The sequence below is a fragment of the Myodes glareolus genome, chromosome 24, assembly GCF_982192425.1.
Source record: "Myodes glareolus chromosome 24, mMyoGla1.1, whole genome shotgun sequence".
Lineage (NCBI taxonomy): Eukaryota > Metazoa > Chordata > Mammalia > Rodentia > Cricetidae > Myodes > Myodes glareolus.
This window is the reverse complement of record NC_142049.1, coordinates 14,263,617-14,286,825: the sequence shown is the minus strand read 5'-3', so window position 1 is coordinate 14,286,825 and position 23,209 is coordinate 14,263,617. Positions and strand designations below refer to the sequence as shown.

The 23,209-nt window shown below is 40.7% G+C and overlaps 2 protein-coding genes across 4 annotated transcripts in view; one reads left to right on the top strand and one right to left on the bottom strand.

Annotated features, from left to right (window-relative positions):
* Nucleotides 1-630: 630 nt before the first annotated feature.
* Saxo2 (stabilizer of axonemal microtubules 2) lies at nucleotides 631-15,344 on the bottom strand. 3 transcript variants are annotated; one of them, XM_087901514.1, is made up of 4 exons: nucleotides 15,198-15,344; nucleotides 12,343-12,522; nucleotides 10,335-10,537; nucleotides 631-3,149 (listed from the first exon to the last, which is right to left on the bottom strand). In XM_087901514.1, exons 1-4 carry the CDS (start codon nucleotides 15,233-15,235, stop codon nucleotides 2,206-2,208), a joined length of 1,365 nt encoding a protein of 454 aa, XP_087757640.1. In that variant the 5' UTR covers nucleotides 15,236-15,344; the 3' UTR covers nucleotides 631-2,205. The 3 variants fall into 3 exon arrangements, with proteins under 3 accessions (XP_087757640.1, XP_087757641.1, XP_085539172.2); XM_087901515.1 differs by lacking the exon at nucleotides 12,343-12,522 and having other exon boundaries at nucleotides 15,198-15,343; XM_085683046.2 differs by lacking the exons at nucleotides 12,343-12,522; nucleotides 15,198-15,344 and adding an exon at nucleotides 6,627-6,836 and having other exon boundaries at nucleotides 10,335-10,466.
* A 39-nt stretch (nucleotides 15,345-15,383) lies between these two features.
* The window catches only part of LOC125401042 (elongation factor-like GTPase 1), a 42,514-nt gene continuing 34,688 nt past the window's right edge, over nucleotides 15,384-23,209 (top strand). The window contains exons 1-4 of the mRNA XM_087901209.1: nucleotides 15,384-15,487; nucleotides 16,223-16,332; nucleotides 18,793-18,860; nucleotides 22,206-22,290. Coding sequence (XP_087757335.1) covers nucleotides 16,242-16,332; nucleotides 18,793-18,860; nucleotides 22,206-22,290 — 244 coding nt within the window. The 5' untranslated portion in view covers nucleotides 15,384-15,487; nucleotides 16,223-16,241. The remainder of the gene's footprint in view (nucleotides 15,488-16,222; nucleotides 16,333-18,792; nucleotides 18,861-22,205; nucleotides 22,291-23,209) is intronic.

The following is a 23,209-nucleotide window of genomic DNA, read 5'->3' as shown; positions in this document are numbered from 1 at the left end:
GCTCCTCCATGGCTTCTCCTTCAGTTTCTGCCTTCAAGTTCCTGCCTTAAGTTCCTTAGATGAATTCCCTTCATGGTAGACTATAAGCGGTATAGTCTGTCCTCTCTGGGAGTAGCTTTTGGCTCCTCCCAAGGTTGCTTTTGGTCATGGTCTTTATCACAGCAACAGAAAGCAAATTAGGATGTGGTTCCTGCCACTTCTCTTCATCCTTATTTCTTCAACTCAGCCGGCACTCCTTAAGGCAGATGTTCCTGACTCCCAGTTGAATGTCTTAGGTTATGATCTGTCCCAACTTCTATTTTCACATCTATTATATTAGGTTACAGTACGGCAAACAGTATGTCATTGTGTCCTTAGCCTAAGGAAGACTGCTTCAGAAAACACCAGTAGACACTTCTTAAGGATGACCTTTGTTCAGAGAGGAGATCAGCCCCATCAAATTACAGAGGGATTTGAATATTAAACATAGGAGCTAGAGTGAAGAGAATGGTGTGCACTATCCAATTTTAAATTCTGATTATTATAGTAATATTTTCTATTTAAAATAGTGAGTATCTACTTATGTATAGGTTTATCTAGATAGGAATTTATTTGGAAGTTGTATCTCAAATAAAATAATACAAAAATGACTTCATGAAAATCAATCCATTTTATTAATTACGCATAAAAAGTTTTTTAGACATTATACATTTATAATAAATGTAAATATGGGGAATTTCTTTCAATTAATTAGAAATATTGAATGAAATACTATGAATTCATCCTCAGTATATATTCTTAAACAACCATGGAAACATTAAAATTCATTTTAAAGTCAATCTTGTTCTTCCATATACAATCATTTATTAAAATAATCACTTGATCTTAGTTCACTGGAGCCTTTCAGCATTTATAACTGTAGTATGCTATTTCCATGGCCCTTACTGGCACCTCTTCCCCTTCCTTCCTCGCACTTATCTGTATACTTTCAGTGGCGAACAAGGTAGTTACAGCTCATGCTAGTGACCAGTGATTGTTGGTGTAGCCACTGGGTGCACAGGTACCTAGGTTTCTCCTGAAGATCTTCTCAGGGCTGGAAGGCTTCCCCAAAACTGCTCTAGCAAATAGTTTTCTCTTTGAAAATACAGCCATTCATACCAAAGCATTTAATCTAAGTTCTCTATTCTCTGCCATTACTTACAGGGTTCTTGTGACTCTACAATGGGCAGATGCCTCTCACAAATACATATTACTCATAAACTCACAGGTTATTTTACAATCCTTGCTGTAGACCAGGTAATGAGTATTAAGTCTATAACTCTCCTTATTTGAAAAAAAGTAAGTACAAAAGGTAGCTGAGGGTTAGTTAATCACTCCTTCACATTTGTGCCTTATGTATACAAATGTATTGCATGACTCGATGCTCCCAACTGACTTTTGTGAGGTAGGTAGAACCCATATTCTTTACACATGAATCACAGAGGAGAGGTATCAGCTTGCTTACAGTGGCACAAATAGAAACTGATGATATTAGTACTTGAACTCTGGTCCTCTGATTTCCAGTCCAGAGGGCCTTTCCTTTTCAAAGAACAATGCCTCTAGCTATGTTGAATAGGCAAGGAGCAGAGCAGAAGTCTCTGACATTATCAACCAAAACTTGGCTTGTTCTAGGCTCTGCAAATATGTTGAAGTTGAATGAAAAAGAATGAATGAATGAATGAATGAATAAATCTTAGATTTTTTTGGAAGTGCAATCCATATCTCATCTTCAATTTTGTTCTAGACGGTCCCAATGTACTTGATACATGACAAAGAGAGTATTGTGTAATTATAGGAAGAGGTAAAAATGACAAGAGGCGGAGGACAAGCTACACGCCAGCATGTGGAGGTGAGCATGCGCATCACTGAACCTTCAGAAACGTCCATTGAAGAACCATCTTGGATCAGGAGCCTGACACAGCGAGCCTGCAAGTCCCAGGCCAGCCTGGAGAGACTAGGGAGGCCCCAGCTCAAACACAAAACACAAGAGTGACAATAAGCTCTTGCTTAATTCTTGGTTAAATTATTAGTACAAAATGAATGTGGGAATTAATTCTGATCAATATGTCCCAACTTGTTTAAAAAGCTAAAAATAATATATCTCTCAAAATATTTTTCACTAAAAATTTAGGTTTTCACTTAAAAAACTGAACTCTCATTAGTTTTCTTATAAAAATTATTTGATTACTAAAAGGCCTTCACTGCAGGAATGATCTTGCGAAAGAACTTATGTCCTTGGGAATTTGTGTTTTCAAATACATAACCTGGAGGAGAAGGATAGCTAGCCGGGCAGATTTCCTGTTTCTTCGGTGTGTACTGTATGGAATACATGGTGACATCATCAAGTGGAACCGAGCTCTTCACGGTAGCATTTAGAGGTTTGCAGCTCTCCACTGGGATCAACTCGTGGGGCACAAAGTGAGATCGGAAAGTGCTCAACCCATCAAATTTTCCGGATGGGTTGGGAATCTGTTGCTGCTGCTTAATAAGCCCTTGACGACAACTTTCCCACGCTTGGAAATCTTCCTTCATGGTGCTTTTTCCTTGGAAAGGAAAATTGCTTTTTCTTCTGTGAGAAACCGGCCTTATGGCAACAACACGGCTGGCCTGATAGGGAACATAGTCCAGTTGGCTGGTGCTGTTTAGCTGCATGATTCCTTGAGGCGGCACATACTCGGCTACTTCCTTGACTTTGGGTGCTGGGATTTCCCATGGTTGGAAACTGTCGCGGAATTCAGTGCTCCCGCTGAATGGAGCATTTTGGGTTACTCTTGTGTAGGCGGGCCTGCAGATTTTTGCAGTTTCTCCAGTAAAGCCCTGAAAGTCATTCCGGTGCGTGGTGAGATCCTCAAAAGGCTGCTCAGTAGGCTTATAAACTTCTTTTGGTCTTTCGAACTTGACTTCGAGCTGATGAGGTACATAATCTTGGCGATGACTTGTATCGCCGGTAAAGGGGCCGACAGAACACTTGACCGCAGGGCAGGGCTTAAAGCTTTGCCTTGGCTTTATCTCCCGGGGGACATAGTCATCCTGAAAAGTAGTTGAGTTTCCGAATTTCACGTCTGGGGGATGGTAAGTTTGCTCTGGTTTACACAGTTCACATTTCTGAATTTCCCAAGATCTATAATCATCTTGAAAATTAGAACAAACAGAACATTTTTTTAAATACCGAGGAAAAGATCTTTCTTCAAGGAATCCTGACTCATTTTTCTCACTGCCAACCATCCTGATTTCTTTTAGATACATAAAGACTAGCACAAGCTATGATGTTTCCATCATGTTTGTTATTTTTTGTTTCTTTTCTGTCTTTTTCTATGCATCTCCCCCTTGAGGACAGTTAATTTTCTACTTCCAGTAGATGTCTGATTACGCACAAGGCCATATCGTACACGTGAGCCTGAGTGTGGACAGAAAGTTAAGTAGACTGTGTTGTGGGTGAAAACAGTAGAAAATGTACTGGCAAGCATTTTCACTATAGCTCACAAAATACTAAGGTCAGCTATAAGATTCAGGGCTTGAGAAGCCTCAAAGAGAAAGAAGTCAATGTCTTGATTATGCATCTCATGAGATAGACAAGTTTGCAAGACCAAAACATTTACAAGACACTTGATAAACTTTTTAAGTATCTTAAAACTCACAGTATGACCTTCAGGATCCTATTAGTAAAAAGATCAAAGATGCAAGATTCCATGAATCCTATTAGTAAAAAGATCAAAGATGCAAGATTCCATGAATTATTGGGCTTTAAGACAGTCCCAAGAGATACAGTACCATCTAAAGATCAGGAGCCCAAACAGTATGTTTAAAACTGTATGTGCAATTTAGAAGTGAACATTAAGGCTGAGAGTTAGAAGTTCAAAGCCAACAGCTTGCTTAAACCATAGATGGAAAGTGGAAGTGTTTATATTTCAGTGAAGGCTTCTTTGTGTAATCTATCTCTAGACAGAAAAGTAGTAAGCTGAGAAATATGGTAAAATTTCTTTCACCACACAAGTCTTTTAGAACACCAAGCATTAATTTCTAAGTGACAAGTATTTTACATACTAGATAATGTAGTAAGCTAAGAAATATAAAATTTACTGCATCCTCAGAATATTTTTAAATATCAAAAGTTAATTTATAAAAGGCAAGTGTTTTATACATAAAGTACGAGAATAGAGTATGAACAGAATAGAGTCTAGGGAATAGTTGAGCCTTGAATGCTTACTATGTGGCTATCAACTGGGAAGAAAAAAGCCCCCATTCACAGGTGTTCCTGCTGAGTTTTAAACCAATTATTTAAGCTACTAATGTTTAGTGAGTGAAAGCCCAGTCAAAGAGCAGACAATCTTTACGTTACCAGAATTCAATGAAGCCAAACGGCCAGAAAAGATGAACTAGACCAGTATTGTGAGCCTAAAGTTGAAAATCAAGAACCAGGTGAAAGAACATAAAAGAATGGCATGAGGTAGTGCTGAAGATCGATGGCAGATGGGGCCATACACTGAAAGACTCGTACAGAAACAAGACATAGGCAGCCGGAGAAGCTGGTTGGGAGGATAGTAACAAGAGAAGGGGGATGAATGAAGCAAGATGCTGCCATCATGCTAAGATCATGGACACCTTCGCCAGTGCGCTTCTCTCCAGCTCCCTCTGTACCTGACAGCTTTCCACTTCTAGTCCACAGGAAGCCTTACTAGGGATCTTTGTTCTTGAGAAAGTATAGTACAAAATTACAGCACTATTTTTCAGTAACTAAAGGAAAGTCAGAAATGTTAGTGAAGATCCGTAGTTTCACGGTTATCTTGGAAAAGTCTTTGCTGCCACAGTGACTATGAGAAAGAAACAAGAGTCGAAGAAAGTATTTCCCCATACCAGAGCAACTTGGGCTTTCAAAAAGGAAATGAGTATCTAGAGGGAGAGAGACAAGTCTTGATAGTATGAAGCAGGCTAAAGCCGACTTTAAGTTTCCAATCTCAGTGACAGGATTACCACAGAGCAGGTTTTGGCAAACATTTTGATGTAATAGCTAAATAGGACATGTCTTAGGCTTAAACACAAGTCTCTAAACGTGGAGTGCCTACTGCTAATGCCCAATCCTGTCAATGTCCAGAATGCAGCAATAGGTAGTATGGGAAAGAACTGCTGTGTCAATTGAGTTCTGTTTACAAAAAGAAAACGGCGGGCTGCACTGACCTGCAGGCCAGTTTGTTTTCCCTTGCTTTAAAATTTACAATACAAATTTTTCCAAATCCTGGTTCTTTTGAGTGTTATGGTTCTGATTTACATACTCAGATGTGCACCTTACTGATGGGGACAAAGATTTACAGTTCTTTTGCTATGGGAATATTGGCATTACACAGTGTCTTTGTCCTTGCTAGGACATCATCTTAGTGGACTACGGTTATAAAAGCAGTCTTCTGTTGTCTGTTTGTTACACATCAAATGACTGAGGAGTAACAACTAAGGTACAGCACATTTTCCATTCTTACCTCTTTTACTTTGTGCTTCTATAATTGGTAAAACAGTCAAAATTGACAGCATTTTTGCTCCAGAAAAACATGATATTGTCATTGCATCTATTTCTGAGAATTTTTTTCTCTTTATGAAGACCACGTTTCTGTTGCTTCATATTCCATTTACCTGAAGAATTTCTCTTAAAACTGCATATGACATTTACTGATAATCCTTTGCTTGTCTGAAAAAAAGACTTTAGGAAAGATATTTTCACCAAGGGTTGATATGATTGGCGGATTCCCGCTGTGTCCTAGCCTTCAGCATTTCAAGATGCAACTACGCTATCCTTTGGTTTCCATGGTCCTAGTTCTCACTCTTTTTCATTGTTTTTGAGACAAAGTTTCAGGTAGCTCTGGCTGGCCTTCAGCTCTCTGTGTGGCCAAGGATGTCTTTACCTTCTGATCCTTGTGCCTCTACTCACCAAGTGCCCGGGTTACAGGTGTGTGCCACCATGCCTGGATTAATAAAGTGCCTCTCATATTAATCAGTCTGTATGTTTCTACATGCTGTTTTAAATTATAAATGTAACCTGCTTGGGGGTTTTAAAGCTTTCTGGGTCAATATTTTGATGTTACTCATTATTGTTGGAAAAATATTCTCTTAAATCTTCAGATAATTCATTTTCTTTTCCATCTTCTGGTGTTCTAAGTGATGTATGTCAGGCCTACTTCCAGGTGTTCTACAGTTTTCGGCACTGTGTTGTTTTCCCTCCTTACAATTTGTTTATATTGATTTATCTGAAGTCCGCTGCTCCTCTCCCACCCTGGGAGTACTCATATCTACTCAAATACCTATGTAAGCCATTGTCATGTCTGTTAAATTTTAAATCCTTTTTGTAGTTTCCGTATCTTGGCTAATTTTTCCACTTGTTTCTGACCATCAGTCATAATTTTTTGATTCCCTGGTAGAGCCACTATCTGACTCCTTCCTGGACTGAGTTTTCCTTTGGTCTCATGACAATTTCTCTCTTTCCCCCCTCCTTACTTCCCCCCTTTTATAATTTGAAAAAAACAGACATCATAAATGAATCCATGTTCATTTGCCAGAGCTTTATTGTGTGCAGTTTGGTTCAATCCACAATTAAGTTTGGCTCTCTCTGTTGCTATGCTTACCTTCAGTGGACCAGCAGAGTGTTTTTGGTATAACTCCTGTGTTCAGGTTGGAGGCTGGTTTGCGGGGAGGTTTTTCATCCATCTGTTCCATCTGTAGCTTTCTACACTTCAGGGAATGTGTCTCTCCATATCCTGCCCTTTCCCAACAGTGACTGGGTTTCTGTGTGTACATGGAGGGGTATCTGTTGTTCTTCTCCAGCTCGGTCTACCCTGTATCACAGAGGCAGAGTGTTGCCATGCTCCTGTCCTTTATAGTAGATCTCAGTGGTTAGTTCCGGGGACAGCTCTTCTTACATGTTAAGAAGTTTCTCTTGCTTATTTGGTTGATATCCCTGGGGGACCCTGCCCTTTACTGAAGGGAAACAGAGAAGTGGATCTGGGACAGAGTGGGGAGAGAAGGGACTGGGAGGAGAGGAGGGAGGGGAAACTATGGTTGGGATGTAATGAATGAGAGAATTAATTTTTTTTTTGGTTTTGCTTGTTTCCTTTCTCTTGTCTCCAAGCTGTAACATTCACTTTGCATTGATGACTCTTCTGTTTTTGCTCTGTTAGTGGACTTGCGATCTCAGCTTTCTGAGGGATTCATGAGCATTTATGATTCTATACATTACCTACTTAGGTTTTCCATGTTTGGTTGTGAACACTCTCTTCAGTTTTTTGCATCTTACTCAGAAATTGGAAATCCCAGATAATTCTTTATTATTTCAAATTACACCTGCAATTCTACAAATTCAGTTTCTGCAACAGATATCTATTTGAACTATATTTCTTAAGTTAATTTGGTGAATAATCTTTTTCAAAGAATTTCCACAATTTATGTAAACAGAAATTCTTGACATCAGATTTTAAGTCTCTTATATGAAGAACCACTCTTAAGTATTTAAACGTAAAGCACTGAATGAGCCAGTTAGGCTTGAACATGTCACTATCAGCTTCCCCTCGTATGTTCCCCATCCCACATAACTTATGCCCTACATTCTGTTGAATTAGTACAGGTTTTTATTATCCCATCTTTATTAGAATTCTGCTAATCCTTTATGCATTTTAAATAACAATCCTTAATTTATACTCCTATGCAGAGGAGTACAAAGTTATTTTTTCTTACCAGCAAGGGTTCTCTTTTATCTTTTGATAATATCCAACAGAACAGATGTGAACAGATATTTCTTCGTTTTCCATTTGCATCTCCCTATCTTAGTGATTCTGAGAATCTTCTCTTTTTCATGTACTCGTTGATCATTTGTGTCTTCTTTGGAAGAATGTTTATTCAGATTCAAGGATCATTCTTAAATAAGATTTATTTTGTACTAAACTGCTGAGTTCCTTATATATTTTGGATATTAACCCCTTATCTGATATATGGTTTGCAAATGTTTCCAAATACATAGGTTGCCATTTCACTTCTTCTTGCGGTTCTTAGTTTTATGTAATCCCAGTTTTTTTGCTTTTGTTGTCTGTGCTTTTGGCATCCTATCTAAACAAATCCCCAAGTTAGTATTTCTTCTTGGAGATTTACAACTTCAGGTCTTCTATCTGTCTTTCCTCTGCTCTAACTTCTGTGTGTGGTACAAAGACCCATTTATTATTTTTGTATGGGGTTCTCCAATTTTCCCAATACAAATTATTAAAGAGATTATATTTTTTCTACATTGTTTATATATAGCTCCCTTGTTGAAGATTAATTAGCTGTATATGCTAATATAAATTCTTGAGCCCTTGATTCTGTTCCATGATCTGTGTGTTCATTTTCTTGTTATTAGCGTACCAATTATGGAAGCCTTGTAATAATTAGAAATCAGGAAATATTATACCGTAGCCTTTGTTCTTTCTCCAAACTGTTTTATCTATTAGTTTTCTGTGGTGTCATGTAAATTTTAGAATTATTTTTGCTATTTCTGAGAAAATGTCACTGGAATTTTGATAGTGATTGCATTCAATCTGTAGACTTGTTTTGGTACCACAGACATTTCAATACTATTTATCCCAATCCATGGATACAAAACAGCTTTCCACTTCTTTCAATTTGTGTTTTATAGTTTTTGATGTACAGATTTTTACTTCCTTATACTGGCTATAAAATTTTTGAATGTCAGTAATAACTCTCCAGTCTATATCTCTGCATTCTCTACAACAAACACAGGGCAGAGTGAGTTCCAAGACCTTTATCAAATCACAGCAATCTATTTTTAGCATCTACATTTTAATATGAATGAATTTCTAAGCTGAGCACAGACACATTTCTGCTTTATGAAACCTTGTGTTCAGAACTAGAAATCCACTTACTGCACTGAAGGGTACTTTCCTCTCTACAATATTCTATTTCTGTCTTCCCTCTACCCTCTACTCTTAGACTGTAATAGATACCTGCTCTAACGAAGGTATTCAGAATTACACACACAACATTAATTACAGTTAAGGTTGTTGTTTCATGCCTGAAAACCTGGAACATTATGTGTCTGTATTTGTTACATATATGCACATAGCATCCAGGAAAACACTATTACTGTTTTTAAAATATATTTCACAAAAGAAAATTACTATGATTTCATAGATGCCAAAGATTATCTTTTATGTTGAGATTATCTTTGATGCATATCAGTATCTCAGTAATTTGCTTGTGATGTATGATTATATTCACCATCCGTAGTCTCTATAACTGGTCCTTTCTATAGCAGTGTATATACTCAGTTTTTCAAAATCAGAAATAGCACTACTCCTAACTTCCCCAACAGATCATAGTATATTGCTACCTTGCATTTTACTTACCCATTTAATGCTAAGAGTTTTTAAAGTATTCATTAGCTATTATCTACTTAACTATATATGCCAACACTCTTGCAAAAGGTTTAATATTGGAGTACACCCATTCAGCTACTTCACATAACCAAGAGAAAGAATATAAGCCTGCATGTGCAAGTGTGTTACTAATGAAAAAAAACCTAGAATAGTTCATATCAAGAAGCTCTGTTTTTAAATGAAGACTTCCAAGAGTAACAGAGTATTTTAACATCCTGTAGGATATTTCTGGGTGGGTGGTCATATAGTTGCCAGTGCCGACTCTTGTAATGAGCTGCTAACATTGGGAAAGCATACTCACACTCTTTCTTGCTGCAAGCAAGACTTGGAGGGGTAGGCCCTATCTGCTGCCACCTAGGACTGTCTGTCATGAGGTGGAGGTGCTTATCTTGTTCCAAATTACAGTACCAAGAATCATCTGCTCCTAGATCAAAGCTTCATCCTCTAATCTAGCCTTTAGAGTAAAAAAGCAATATTCTACTTGTTAATCTACTGATTCATTAGTTTTACAGATTGGTCTGGGATTTGTGTCAAGAGGACAGTTGCTATTTTGTCTTTTCAACAATTCCCACTTTCTCTGATAGGAAAGGGTGCCAAAGACAGCACTAACTAAGTGTGGGACAAAGGGACGAGAGCAGCCTAGACCCTTGGCCAGTGCAGTCCTTTGCTTTTAAGATGTTCTGAGATGTGGGAGAAATGTGGAGGACAGTCCAGGACACCTGACTCCCCAGGAAGCACGTTGTTCGCTTGTGACTGGGTTTTGCTAACAATACTATTTTGGTCAGAGCGAAGAATGCTTTTTCCTAGCTGGTGGCTAAGTACGATAGTACAAGAAAATGATGAGGTGACGGTGAAGGTCAAAGCCGACAGTTTTAGGTGCGGGGCACCTTTGTCTTTACAATGACAAGTTACCTTTGTAAGTTGGGACAGTGTCCAACTTTCCCTTTTTAGTTGGTTGTCTTTCCACAGGCCGGACTTTTAGCACAGGCTGTACTTTGAAAGGATTAAAATCTCGCTGGTAGGTAGTACCAAGATCAATTTTCCCCTGTTTGGGTTTATATTCTTCCGGTATGTGGCGAGGTGGTTTGACTACTTCGTAGGGACGATAATCTGACCTGAAATATACACATATGTGTGTGTGTGAAACAGCTTCATTGTTCTTTTGTTTTGATTATTACAGTACTGAAATCTTCAATTTTGTCTTACTTGAATAATCTAAGGAGATATTAAAATGTTAATAGTTGATTATTTGAAAGAAGCAATTAAAATGTTTTATAAGGTTCTATCCAATGACAAGAAAAGACACAAAAAAATCCTAGTTTTTAAAAATTGAAACATCTCAATTTGATCTGGTGAGTAAAATTCTCAAGTAACTTCATTTTATTTTTTTATCTAATGTAGAAGAGAAAGATTTGATGCACTGATAGACTGTCAAGACTAACTCTGTACCCAACTTGTTAAAAATCACCTGCACCAACAGACTATACTTAGGCACAGTGATTTCCTAGGGAAGCTACAAGATCTTCCTGTACATTGTTAGAATGATCACTAACTCTGGCTCACAGCACAGATAAGAGTCTTACTCAGATTCTGAACCTCTCAGAAGCCCTGGCATGAATGAGAATGAAATGGGAATCCGGCCACGCTGTGCATTATCTAACACTATTGCGACAGAGATGGTACTGCAGGGCTGAGATAGTCCAATGGAACGGGGAAAACCAGAGTCAAGGCTAACGGACTGCCTGAATCCAAAACCCGGTTCTGTCATTTAATAGCTTCATAACCTTGGATAAGTTGGTTAACCTGTCTATGCCTTAGTTTCTTATAAAGTTGGACAATATTATCATGTCCATCATAGTTATTTTAAAGATACATACTGTCAATCCTGACAGTCACCTAACTGAGCTACAGTTATGCTGTCAAAATCAAAAACCTTACACACATTCACACAGTCTCTTCCTATATTCTAGAAACATATAGTATAGAATGACACTCTTTGTAGAGATAAATCACCCTTCAGTTTTCTAGTCAATATGATCAATGTGAGCAAATCCTGCGAGAGTTCTAAGCCCCGCTTTGAGGAGTGTTGGGAACCTACCTAGGTAACGGGTATTGTACTAGGTTGCTGAGGATGAAATGCTGAGAAAACAACAGATATACGTCCTGCTGGTGCAGAACACTGAGATGAATCTAATAACAAATAGGAAGATATTAGGAGATGTTACAAGAGAGATATTTACTTGGCCTCAAAAGCTGAATTTAAAAAGGTAGGATGGCAGAGATGATATTTACAAAGGAAAATTGAGCTGATATTTTCAGATTGGATGAGTATCAGCTAGGGGAAGAGGGAGAATTCCAAACAGGAAGAACAAACTAGAGAAGCAAGCAGAGTTTGATAATCCACGAAGCAGTTACAGAAGGGACTTAGTCTGTGCTAAACAACAGAGATGCTTTAATGCAGGATCATGATAAGATTAAATTTTCATGCTTAAAAAATTGCCTTGTCAGGTTAATATATTAGATACCAATCAGAGATGCAAAAACTAGAACATATACATAGACATACCCACACATACACATGCTTGCATGCTCATGTATGAGGGCACACACACACACACACACACACACACACACACACACTAGGAAGAAGAGGCATTCCTGTAGATGGTGGTAACAGTGTGAATTGCATAAATATGGATATTTTAGGCAACTAAAAAATCAATAAAACCTCATTTCCCCTTTCCTTCTCTTTGCCAAGGTAACTTAATTTCTACCTGTTTTTCTCAAGTTGTGATTCACTTTTTGCTTCTCAAATTAGTTCAGCTTAATTCAACTAAATAGTTAAATTAAAATAGTAAGAAAACTTTATTAAGGCCAGAAAAGTTGAGCAAAAAATAAAAAACCATTTCTCAATATTTACTTAAATGTAGTTACTCCTTCCATTTTACCACGGTATGCTTGAAATTCTTGCTTGGGTTTAAGATTCTGAGGTGGAAGAACATTGCCATATTTTGGATATTTTTCCAGATACTCCGTTGTGGGGCAAGATATGCCAGAATTGTCATAAACCCTTGTGGTTCCATGTGGACAACGATGCCGTCTGTACAAACAAATGAACAGAAACTTTATTTTGCCTTACAAGCATCTTGTGTGGTTATTGCATGTTAACCGGATCCCAATGACTTCACCTCTTTGAACTTTAGCACAGCTTACCCCTCTGCATAGAAGCTTGTAAAAATATTAAGCAAATTACAGTGTAGCCTTACGTAGTATAAACTGGCTTTGCTCATAATACTTTAGTGACTTTTTATGCTACTGAAGGAGAAAAGCTAACAAAGGAATTTCCTAGATGCCTGGCAGACAAGCTTTCTGTTTCGGTTTCACCTACAACAGACACTTGGAAGCGACTCTGATTCAGAACATAGCCACGAAAGGAAGGAGGCAGAGCACAGCATCCACTTTTGGTAGTGGTTGGGGGCAGGCGTGGGATATAGTAGAGGCCGAGAGATTAGAGCTGGGAGATGTTAAGCAGCATCCTGATTACACATCTTTCTTCCATGTGTCTAAGACTCTTTAAAGTCAGGAGAGGCCAGACACTCGGCAAGGCCCACTGAAAAAGAGGTTGCTGTAAAGTGCTTAAGTGACTTTGTCCCACGCAGGGACTAGGAAAATCCGGGAGCAGAGTACACAGGTCATATACATATAAAGGTTCTGACAGAGCAGCACGGATTAACAAGACACCAGTCAGCTCTGGAATTTGCTTTTACTGTCCACCTAGTGCTGCCTTCACGCTGCGACATACCAGAGACTGCGGGTGAACATGAGACAAAAAAAAGTACACACAAATTAATTATAAAGAAAGCAAAAGCGTCCGAGTCGAGCATCTGCAGTCCTTAAAAGGAAATTTTCTTCCTTCTGCTTTACAGTTTTGCTGGCAGTTATAGCTGTTTACAGTTGTTAAATCTTCCTGCTTTTTTGAAGAGGCAGCTCATAGAAATGATGGAATTGTCCAGGCGTGGAGATGCACACCTATAATCCCAGCACTCAGGAGGCAGAGGCAGGTGGGTCTCTGTGAGCTATGGGACAGCTAGAGCTGTTACACAGAGAAACTCTTCTCATGGGAAAAAAAGAAAGATATCAGAGGTCCCTAATGGGAGCTCAAAGGAACTGAATTTGAGGTTCATAATGTGAGTCCTTGCTTCCCAGCTGATGGAACCACTCTGGAATGCTTTCGGAAGCTGGCACCTACCTGGTAGAAACTGGTGACTAATGACAGCCCTTAAAACATGACAGCCTAGCCCCTGATTCCAAAGGCTTTTCTACTTCTTAGTCTGCCAGCATGTAAGAAGCCTTGCTTCATGTTCCAGGAACAAGAACTCTACCATGCCTGGCTGGATGGACTGAATGTACCCTCTGGAACCGTATGCCCACACAGACCTTTCTCCCTTGTTCCTGCTTGGTGAAGCAAATGTTCCTAACAGATGAACTTCAACAATAAAAACAACAGGGAACATTGTCCCTCTTCCCTTCCAATAGGACAGGAGGAAAAGATGGGGTGGGGAGGGATGGTGGGAAGAATCTTTGTCCCATTCTGAGACAGCGTCCCATGGAGGCAGTCACATTTTAAAGCCACTGTCTGAGTGGAACTACGCAAGTCATAGTAACTTTTCATTTTGTTAAGAGATTCTCGTGCCTCGTTTATAAAAATGAGAGCAGCAGGGGCATTGCTCGCGAAGGAGCTAAGTTTCTTCAAGTGACATTTCAGTAGATGTTACAAGCCATGCTTCAAAGCTTAAAGGGACTTTTTACATGGGCAGTACCCCACCTCCTTGGATAGTGATATTATTTGAAGAATGCGGAGTCCCCAGTATAACGAATTTCTTAATGGCTAGATGGGAAAAGAACTTATGCTGTAAATAAATAAAGATTAAAATAATTTTTTTCTTACACACCAGATTTACACCTTAAAAGTTATGTTTCCACCCATACTTACATACAATGTTTATTATGAAAGAGGCGGAAAAATTGCTTTCAGTCAACATGTATTGTGGGTGGTTACCCTTGGAAGGCGATTAGAAATACAAAGGGTTTGGCATTATTCATATTTACTTAGCAAAGGTGATCTAATCCCTGGGTCAACACTAAGGCTGAGGAGAGAAGAAAGTGTTTACTGGTGGTGGGAGGTTGTTAGGCAGCTCTTACAGACCAAGTCTAGGGTTTAGGGTGGGGACTACTGCCATTTTTGTTTGTCAGAGAGACCTCAAGAGAACGCTGCCTGGACAGGAATAACAATAAAGTTTGGAGGATGGAAGGCCCCGGCTTGCAAACCGAAGACCTTGACTATCTTCCTTTTAAATTAACCAGCAGAATTGGTGGGTGGGGGCACGAACTGACCAGATTCCATCACTTACCAGCCATATTTGCTCATACTACTTACCAGGCCCGGGCTGTATTTCACCTTAAATCTCTGGATAGGAAGTCTCGGGGATTGCAAAGAAGAAAAAGTTTTGCCCCAGGAGCCAGCCAAGCAGAGAAAAAGAGCGCACTTCATAGAGGGTTAAGTGGGGGCATTGCGGGGCACTCGCTCCTCAGGCAAGAGAGTAAATGTGTGTGTGTGTGTGTGTGGGTGGGTGTGTGTGTGTGTGTGAGAGAGAGAGAGAGAGAGAGAGAGAGAGAGAGAGAGAGAGAGAGAGTGTTGTGTGTGTGTGTGTTCGCAGCAAGGACTTAGTGGTGCTTATGGCCCCGCCGTCGCCGCAGCCGCCAGCCCTTTCTTACCCGCAGGTGCAAATCTGACACAGACACCAGTTCCTCATGCCCTTGGCTCCAGCGTCCTTCTCCGCAGGGCTTCCGCGGGCACTTCAGCGCAGCCACAGCGTCCGCGGTCGTCAAGGCGACCGCGGAATTCCGTGGGGGGGGGGGAGGAGCGACGCGACTTCCGGCGGCGTCCAAGGCGCGCGCGGGTCAGAGGTCGCAGGCCTGCAGGACCCGCCTCCCGGCGCCGGCGACTTCCGGCTTGAGTTACTTCTGGAGCCTTAGAAGCGTGAGTCGAGTGCGGCGTGGAGCCGGTGAGTGGCGGCTTGCTAGGAAGGCCGGCTACCGGACAGTGGTGGGGACCCTCGGAGGGAGGGGGTCGTGTCGGTAGGGCTAGGGGAGCAGGGCACGAGCAGCCGCACCTCGTCAGAGCCTGGGACCCTCGCCGGCAGCGACTCCCGGAGCCCGTAAAGAGGACGGGTTTGCAGACCTCGGTTTGCCTTTTTTTTTTTTTTAAATGGGATGTGGGATGGGCGATGTGTCACGCACCTGCTGTGTCCCAAAGCACGTGATCCGTAACTTTTAAGGACTCTCGGTGTAGTCGCGGGGCCGAGGTCCTCTCGTCTGACGAAAGTCAGCCAGCTTGACAAGAGCGTCAGACTTTCGGAGGGGCTAAAATGGGGAAGGGAGAGATGTCCACTTTTCCCGTGGTCGTCTAGGGCCAGAGTGCCCGAGGGCTTGCTGTCACCTAGCTGGGCGTCTCTGCACCCGACTCCCAGCTGCGTGATTCATCATCCGGAAACTCCCAGCGCACTCCACAGGTACCATAAGGGTGTGTGGACTTTGCAGTGGAACTTGGGCCAGTACTGCCATATCCCGTCTGGGCAATGGGAATTCGATGTGGCTACACATTCCTTGGGTTCTCAGTTGAGAAGTCTGAGGTGGCTCGTGAACACCAGCATCTGTTTCTCAGTTTGTCCATTTTTTGTGGTTGTTGTGACCCTGACCCTTAAACTTTGTATCACTTGTAATTTGCTTTTACTTTTTAGTCCCAGGAAGTAAGCAACCATGGTGCTCAATGGCGTTGATAAGATGAGTCAGCTTCAGAAAAACACTGCCAACATCAGGAATATCTGTGTTTTGGCTCACGTTGACCATGGTGAGACGCTTTTAAAATGACTTTTTACTAACAAAGGAGACATGTCTCCCTATGTTTCATTGAAGTGATGAAAGTCATACTTGCCAAGATGTTGTGTGTGTGTGTGATGTCAGAGAAGCGTACTGTGTACTGTAAAATGTTTGTAGTAATCGGGTTAACTGGTGATTAGCATTCCTCTGCATAGGATTTCATTCACCTAATGCTTTTACATTTGAACTTGAAATTTTGTTACATTATGGGAAAGTTTTTGAAATATTAAAACATCTGTGGTCATGGTAGAGAGTATCTCCTAGGAATCATATTTAATTCATCGCCTACCACATGAGCATCTGCTAAGTTTGCGGCGTTTTGTTAGATTTATGAGGAGCTAGACATCTCTGAGGCGGCCACCTGCCCAGCTGTAGAGGTTTTAGGGACGAATCAGGGCAACATGATGAGATTGGGAGGCGGGGGAATGATAGGTAAGAGTTTTGAGAACTGGAGGATTGGGTCGCCAGATTGGGCCAAGAGAAGCTGTCAGATACATCCTTCGAGGAGGGAGGGGACTCTAGCTGATAGGTGGTGGCAAGCCTTAGAAGTGGCAGTGTGTGAACAGGGACAGGAGGAAAAGATGCACTTCAGTGTAGATACGGTAAAGACCGGGTTAGCTGACACTTGTTTGTGGGAGGCAGGTAGACATCTCCTTGACCCCATCAGATGGCTTCCTTCTGAGTCTGCTCGCCAGCTGAAACTCTTTCTTCCAGTAGCTGCCACTCGGTTTAGAATGGCCCGTGAAGTCAAAACTACTCAGCCGTTCAAAGGCGAGGGAGTGGACTCAGGGAGGAGGCAGGCTGGGTCTTGTCCCTTAGAGTTTGGCAGGCCAGCAGGACTATAAGAGACGGGTTACCTGCTCTAGCCCTGCAGTTAGCCATCTTAAACCCCGAGCTCTTTTCAAATCTCCTGGCCCGTTTGAAGTAAACCCCGAGCTCTTTTCAAATCACCTGGCCCGTTTGAGCTTCAGTGTGCAGCCTATGTAAGAGGATGATAGTGAGAATCTCTAGTCAGCAGTGAAATACTTAGTCGTGAAAATGCTGCTTCACGTTTTTTATTAGCAGGTTGGGAGCCATTGAGGAAGAAAGCCAGGACGAAGTACTCGAATTGTAGATGAGATTAGATTGGTATAGGTACTTGGGTGGGTTGAAAGGCAGAAAAGCGACCTGGTGACCCTTGTCATTAATGTGAGCTCTGAAGAGAAGGTTGGTGGGACAGAAACTGAGAGAGAACGGATCACTCTGTAGGTAGAGCCAACTGAGACTGTGTTTTGCATAAAAATCAGTGACTAACCTACCCCATGAGTTTTATGATTTTATGCACCTGTTTGGAGGATATGAGGTCTAGCCAAAGGTTTTTGTTTCTTTTTTTCCTTTTGGTTTCTGTTTTGTTTTGTTTTTGCTTTGAGAACAAAATAGCAGATTCACTACTGTGTATGTATCCAACATTGTTGTTCAAGGAATTCCGCCTTACTTAATAATAGGAAATCCCCTCTTTTGTGGTACATTGCAAGGGTTGTATGTTTGCCATAGTAAAATGAATTCTACTGTCACACAGCAGGAAAGTGATATTCTAGGGTTATATATTAAAACACATTATATAAGAGCTCTAGAAGGCCTGTTGACTGGTCCCTGGCTTATGCTATTACACAGTTTGCCCAGTTTATATATTCACAGACTACAAAAAGCTGGATTGAAGGAAAAATCCAGTCATTCGTTAGGCCTACCCAGCTGTGGAACTTGAGTGAGCCTGTGCTATTCTTTAAACGCAGGTACCTGGTTATGCCACTTGAAATGGATTGGCAATAGTCTGATAAAGGTAACTGTAAATGTACATTTGATTATGCAAAGAATTTCTTTTATTGTAAAGTAGATTCCAGGTTTAGTTTTGAACCTGGGTAGCTTTTGCCACTCCAGTGTAGTGCTCCAGAGGTTGTACTGCAAACAAGAAGAAAACGAATTTTCTTAGGAAGTTAATGTGACAGTTTAACTAGCAAATGTTGTCGAGGGTCACACATGGGTAGCGATGACAGAAGACTGTGCTTTTATTTTCTGGTGGTGACTTACCCAGCTTACCTTCCTGAGGTAACTGCTATTGTTGTCTTTGTGTCTGTCATTTTGAGCCCTGAGAGCCTAAGTTTATCAGTACGATCAGTTGTGTGGGAAGGTTGGTAAGTTACTGATTCCTTACAGGCTAGATTAGTAACTGGTATAAACACTGGAGAGGATGGTCTGTCTCGCAGTGATTTGCCTCACCAAAGTTATATGCTTCACTCTGTAAAGTCTGCCTCAATTTAAGAAAATGTCTGGGCTTAAAATTAACCTGACAGCTTTTCAAGTGAAATTGGTGAGGTCCCTAGGTAGAAAATATAGCACTATAGAATGCTAGCCCCTTTAAACGAATGTGTTGTAACTAATGTTATTTTAACAGGAAAAACTACCCTTGCTGATTGTCTTATATCTAGTAATGGAATCATCTCCAGCCGCCTGGCAGGGAAGGTATGTTGCATATTAATGAGTATTAGCTATCTATACTGTCACGATCTCTTTGCTTTGTTCTTTGGTGAACTGAACATGTAGAAGGAACTGGCAACCCATTAAGTTAAGATAAAATAGGTATTGAGAAAAGTTCACTTGTATGTTGCTTTTTGTTACATTGTATTAATCACATATTATATAAGGGCAGAAGTGACTTGTGGCAAATCAGCAGTTACATGATCTCGAGATTTTACAGGTGGATATGTTGACTGGTTTGAGAGAAAGGCAGAAAAGTCCTTATGTGCTGGAAAATAGCGAGAATAAAGACCAGTTTCTGGGTGTTGTGCTTGGTTTGAGTTATACTTAGAGAACAACAGAACGTGTCAAATTGCGTAAGACCTTGAAGATTAGCCCAAGGAATGCAAGAACCAAAGGAAGCCTGAAGGATCATGTTGCAGACACTGCTTTAGGGGTTATGAGATGGTCATGCAGGCAGAAGTGCTCGCTGTGGGGCCTGATGTCCTCATGAGATTCTTGGGATCCACCTGATAGGAAGGGAGAACACACTCTTACAAATTTTCCTCTGACCTTTGTGCAGGGCATGTGGGCATGAATACACACACACACACACACACACACACGCACGCATGTACACACACACACACAAGTAATACAATTTTTAAAAGAGAGGTTGTTCTAGCTTTATGTTCAAAGGGTTTAAGATTTGTAGTCTCAAAGAAATGTTTCTCTCTGAAGTGGACCTAGTACGTAATCAACAGAATTGATGAGGAATAATGAGATGGGAAAATAGAGAAACAAAATCAAGTCAGCAAAATAGTCCCGGGAGACTTCGAAGATTATTGGAAATTTGTGTGGGAGCCAGCAGGTTGTGTTTAGTAATGAAGAACTCATGTTCTCCCAGCTTGAGGAGGTAGAAGGACAGTACCCAAAGTAAAATGAAAGAAGATGAAGTGTAAGGAATTGAGGTAGAAAAGAGATGCTGTGTAGAAAACACCAGGGAAGCCAGAGACGACAACTAACAAATGTAAAAATGAGAGCCACACTTAGGTTATCTACTCTACTCTAACGCGACTTCCGTAACCCCTCACTTGCGAGAGTGCAGCACACCACACAGAAATGAAGATGTGAATAGAGAAGCTGTCAGGAGGAGGTTTGTGAGAGCTGCCATGCTTGCTGCGCTTTCTGTAGATATAACTTGTTCTAAACTATGAAGTTTACTAATTAAAATTACAGCAGTGTGGAAATTTGTGATCCCTGTGACTAGAGCCTTATTTTGCTTTTTCATTTTCAGTTTTCATTGTTGAAGCACATTTGGCGCTTTGAGCAGCTAATACCACTTTCCGTGGCTCACTGTGCTTGGGAAATGTGTGAAGTGCAGCATATGTAAAGAGAGAGTTTTCTCAATGAATGACTTAAGATTAGTAGAACTGACATTATCGGCAAGACTGGTAAAGAATGAGAAATAGATGATACTAAGAAAGAAATGCAGTAGAGATTTAAGTAATAGATTATAACAGACAACTTCATGTCGATAAACCTAATACTATGATCATTTAAGAAATTGTATTGGGTTGGGAAAAATCATTCACTGAAAAGCACAGATGGCTTAAATACTTAATTAAACATGCCTGTCTAGTTTAACTGTGTATATGGTGGTAGAAGAACAAATAATTTTTAATAAAAATGTTTTTTTTTAATTTTATATTCATTGGTGTTTTGCCTGCATGTATGTGTGTGGGAAGATGTCAAATCCCCTGGAACTGGAGTTACAGACAGGTGTGAGATTCCATGTGGGTGCTGGGAATTGAACCTGGGTCCTTCGGAACAGTAGCCAGTGCCCTTAACTGCTTAGTCATCTCCCCAGCCCCATGAACAAATTAGTTCTACCTGAAACAGTAAAAACTACAGAGGAGAGAAGCCCAACAATGGGGCATGCTCACTAGTATCAGTCCCATCAGCTGGGAATGAAATACTGTTTATTACTCATCTGATATAGAAATTGTTGAAATCATGAAGAAACCGAAACAGCATGTCACTGTTGAGTGTGGGCTGGTCCAACCAGTGGGAAACACTGGGGATATCTGGTAGCACTGAAGATGTGAGACTTTAGTGATTCAGACATCTCTATTCTAGATAATGTCTAAGAGACATGATCCCAACTTCTTTTAAAAAAACATTTTTAGACTTGTCTAACTCTATGTCCGTGGATGTTTTTGCTGCCTGCATGTCTTTGTCCTGTGGATGCGCAGTGCTGGTGGAAGCCAGAAGGCAGTACAGGTCTCCTGAAACTGGAGTTAGTGAACAGTGGTGAGCCACCATGTATGTGCTGGGAATTGAACCAGGGTGCTTTGGAAGAACAGCCAGTGCTCTTAACCACTAAGCCATCTCTCCAGTACCAACGCAAACTTCTTAACAGCTCGGTTAGTCACTGAGAAGCAGTGACTTTACATATGTCTGTCACTGGTGGATGAGTAAGTGTGGGTTTGTGAAGAGAACCTTACAATAATGAGCGACTCATAGCTATGACCATCCAAATGGTTGACTTGGGCAACATTGAACAACTAAATAATATTGAAGAACAAAAATGTGATTATATATATATATATATATATATATATATAATTCTTTTATTTATGTAAGACTTAAAGCTTGAAATTCAAAATGACCATTTTCCAGAGCTGTGGGGATGGAAGTATTCCTGAAAACTAAGGAGTCTGTAGGATGAGAAAGTGTGGCGATCCCGTATTAGTGCATTGTCCTCAAGGGTTTCCGTTGGAAGAGATGAGTCTATATGAAATTAAGAATTTATAATGGAGAGAATATTGATGCACTGCTAAGTAGGACTTTTTAGTAAGCAGTAAAGCCTTGGGAAAGCTATGGGCTAAGTTTTGATTCTGTAATTATTTTCTACTGTTTCATTTTTGTAAAAAGGAGAAAACGCACACATATTTAAAATCTGTTAGTTTGGAAAAGAGTAAATCTCCTCTTCCTCTGAAGACGTTCTGCTTCTTTTGGGCCTCATCAAGGGCCTCAGGATAGGGAAAGAAGGCTGCACTGTGATGAGCAGAGAGAACCCAGATGCCTTCGTGGGTGTTTTGAACCCTTTAATCCTTCCTGGCTGAGAGGTAGATGAGCAGCGCTCTGGGAAGTTGTGTGAATGCGTTTGTGGCGGCTCCTCTCAGTCCGTCTGTGCGTTCTCTCAGCTGACCTCGCTTCTCTAGCTCCTTACCGCCCAAAAACCCACGGGGGCCGGTTGTAGCTTATATATTTGAATTGAAAGCTAACTCCATTTTCATGTTGCATTTTCATCACTGGAAAGTAACGAAATATGTTGTGCTTTTCTAGTTAAGGTACATGGACAGCAGAGAAGATGAACAGGTCAGAGGGATCACCATGAAATCCAGCGCCATTTCACTACACTATGCAGAAGGTAAACCTGTCTATGTTTTAGAGAACTCGGTTTTCATCTTTCACGCCCCTCCCCTTCTCCTTCTGAATTAATCAGATGCCTCGGTTTCTTTGCTTTATGTTCCATGCATTTCATTCTGGCTACTCCAAATGGTGTGTTGTCAGAGTCAGCCTGTCCAGGCCTGGATGCGGATGGGGACCTCTCGCTGGCGTGAGGGCAGAAGAACTAGCAGTTCACAGCTGCCCCCCTCCACCAGATGACTGTGTTGATTTCTTCACAAGGAAGGTCAGGAGCTAGGACTTGGCTGGCTCTTCCTCGACCTTCCTTTTCCTGACGGGATTCCGCTTCTGCTCCATGGCCGGCATATGGGGCTTGAGTCCTAGTTACATAGCTGTGGCTTGCTCTGACCACTGCCACCTGTTGCTCTGATCAGTACTATCTGTCATTCTGGTAGCAACACAGGAATTCTCTGACAGAAATTACAAACAAAAGCCATGAGCTGTATGTTCACAAAAGGTTTGTATTGGTGAAAACATGCCAGTAACTTAAATGTTAAGAGGAGAACGGCTAAATGAATTATTACATCCATGCTGCTTGAATGCTTAATTATATAGAATTATAATTATATAAGTTATTTATAATTATATGAAAATGGTATGTTAAGAGACAGAAAAGCCAATTGCAGTCTTTCTGTGAGGTATGAACATGTACATGCTTCTGGAAGGATACATTTTACACCGCCACAGTAGATATTCCCAGAAACTAATGATAAAATTCGTGCTTTTCAAAATACATATTTTTGTACTGTTAGAACACTTTATACAATTTGTATATTTTGATATTTTGAAGAAAATAATAAAGACTTATTTCCCTAATGGAGTGACCTGTGGTTCATCCTTCACAGTATGGGATCTCTGGAACCAAGGGAGGCGCTGTGCGG

Excerpts from the sequence above, each read along its gene's own strand:
- Saxo2 (XM_087901514.1), bottom strand. The coding sequence starts at position 15,235 with ATGAGGAACTGGTGTCTGTGTCAGATTTGCACCTGCGG. Across the intron at positions 10,538-12,342 it reads GAAGGAGTAACTACATTTAA|GTCAGATTATCGTCCCTACG; the intron begins GTAAATATTGAG and ends TGTATATTTCAG. Across the intron at positions 3,150-10,334 it reads CACTGTCCCAACTTACAAAG|ATGATTATAGATCTTGGGAA; the intron begins GTAACTTGTCAT and ends CTAATTTTCAAG.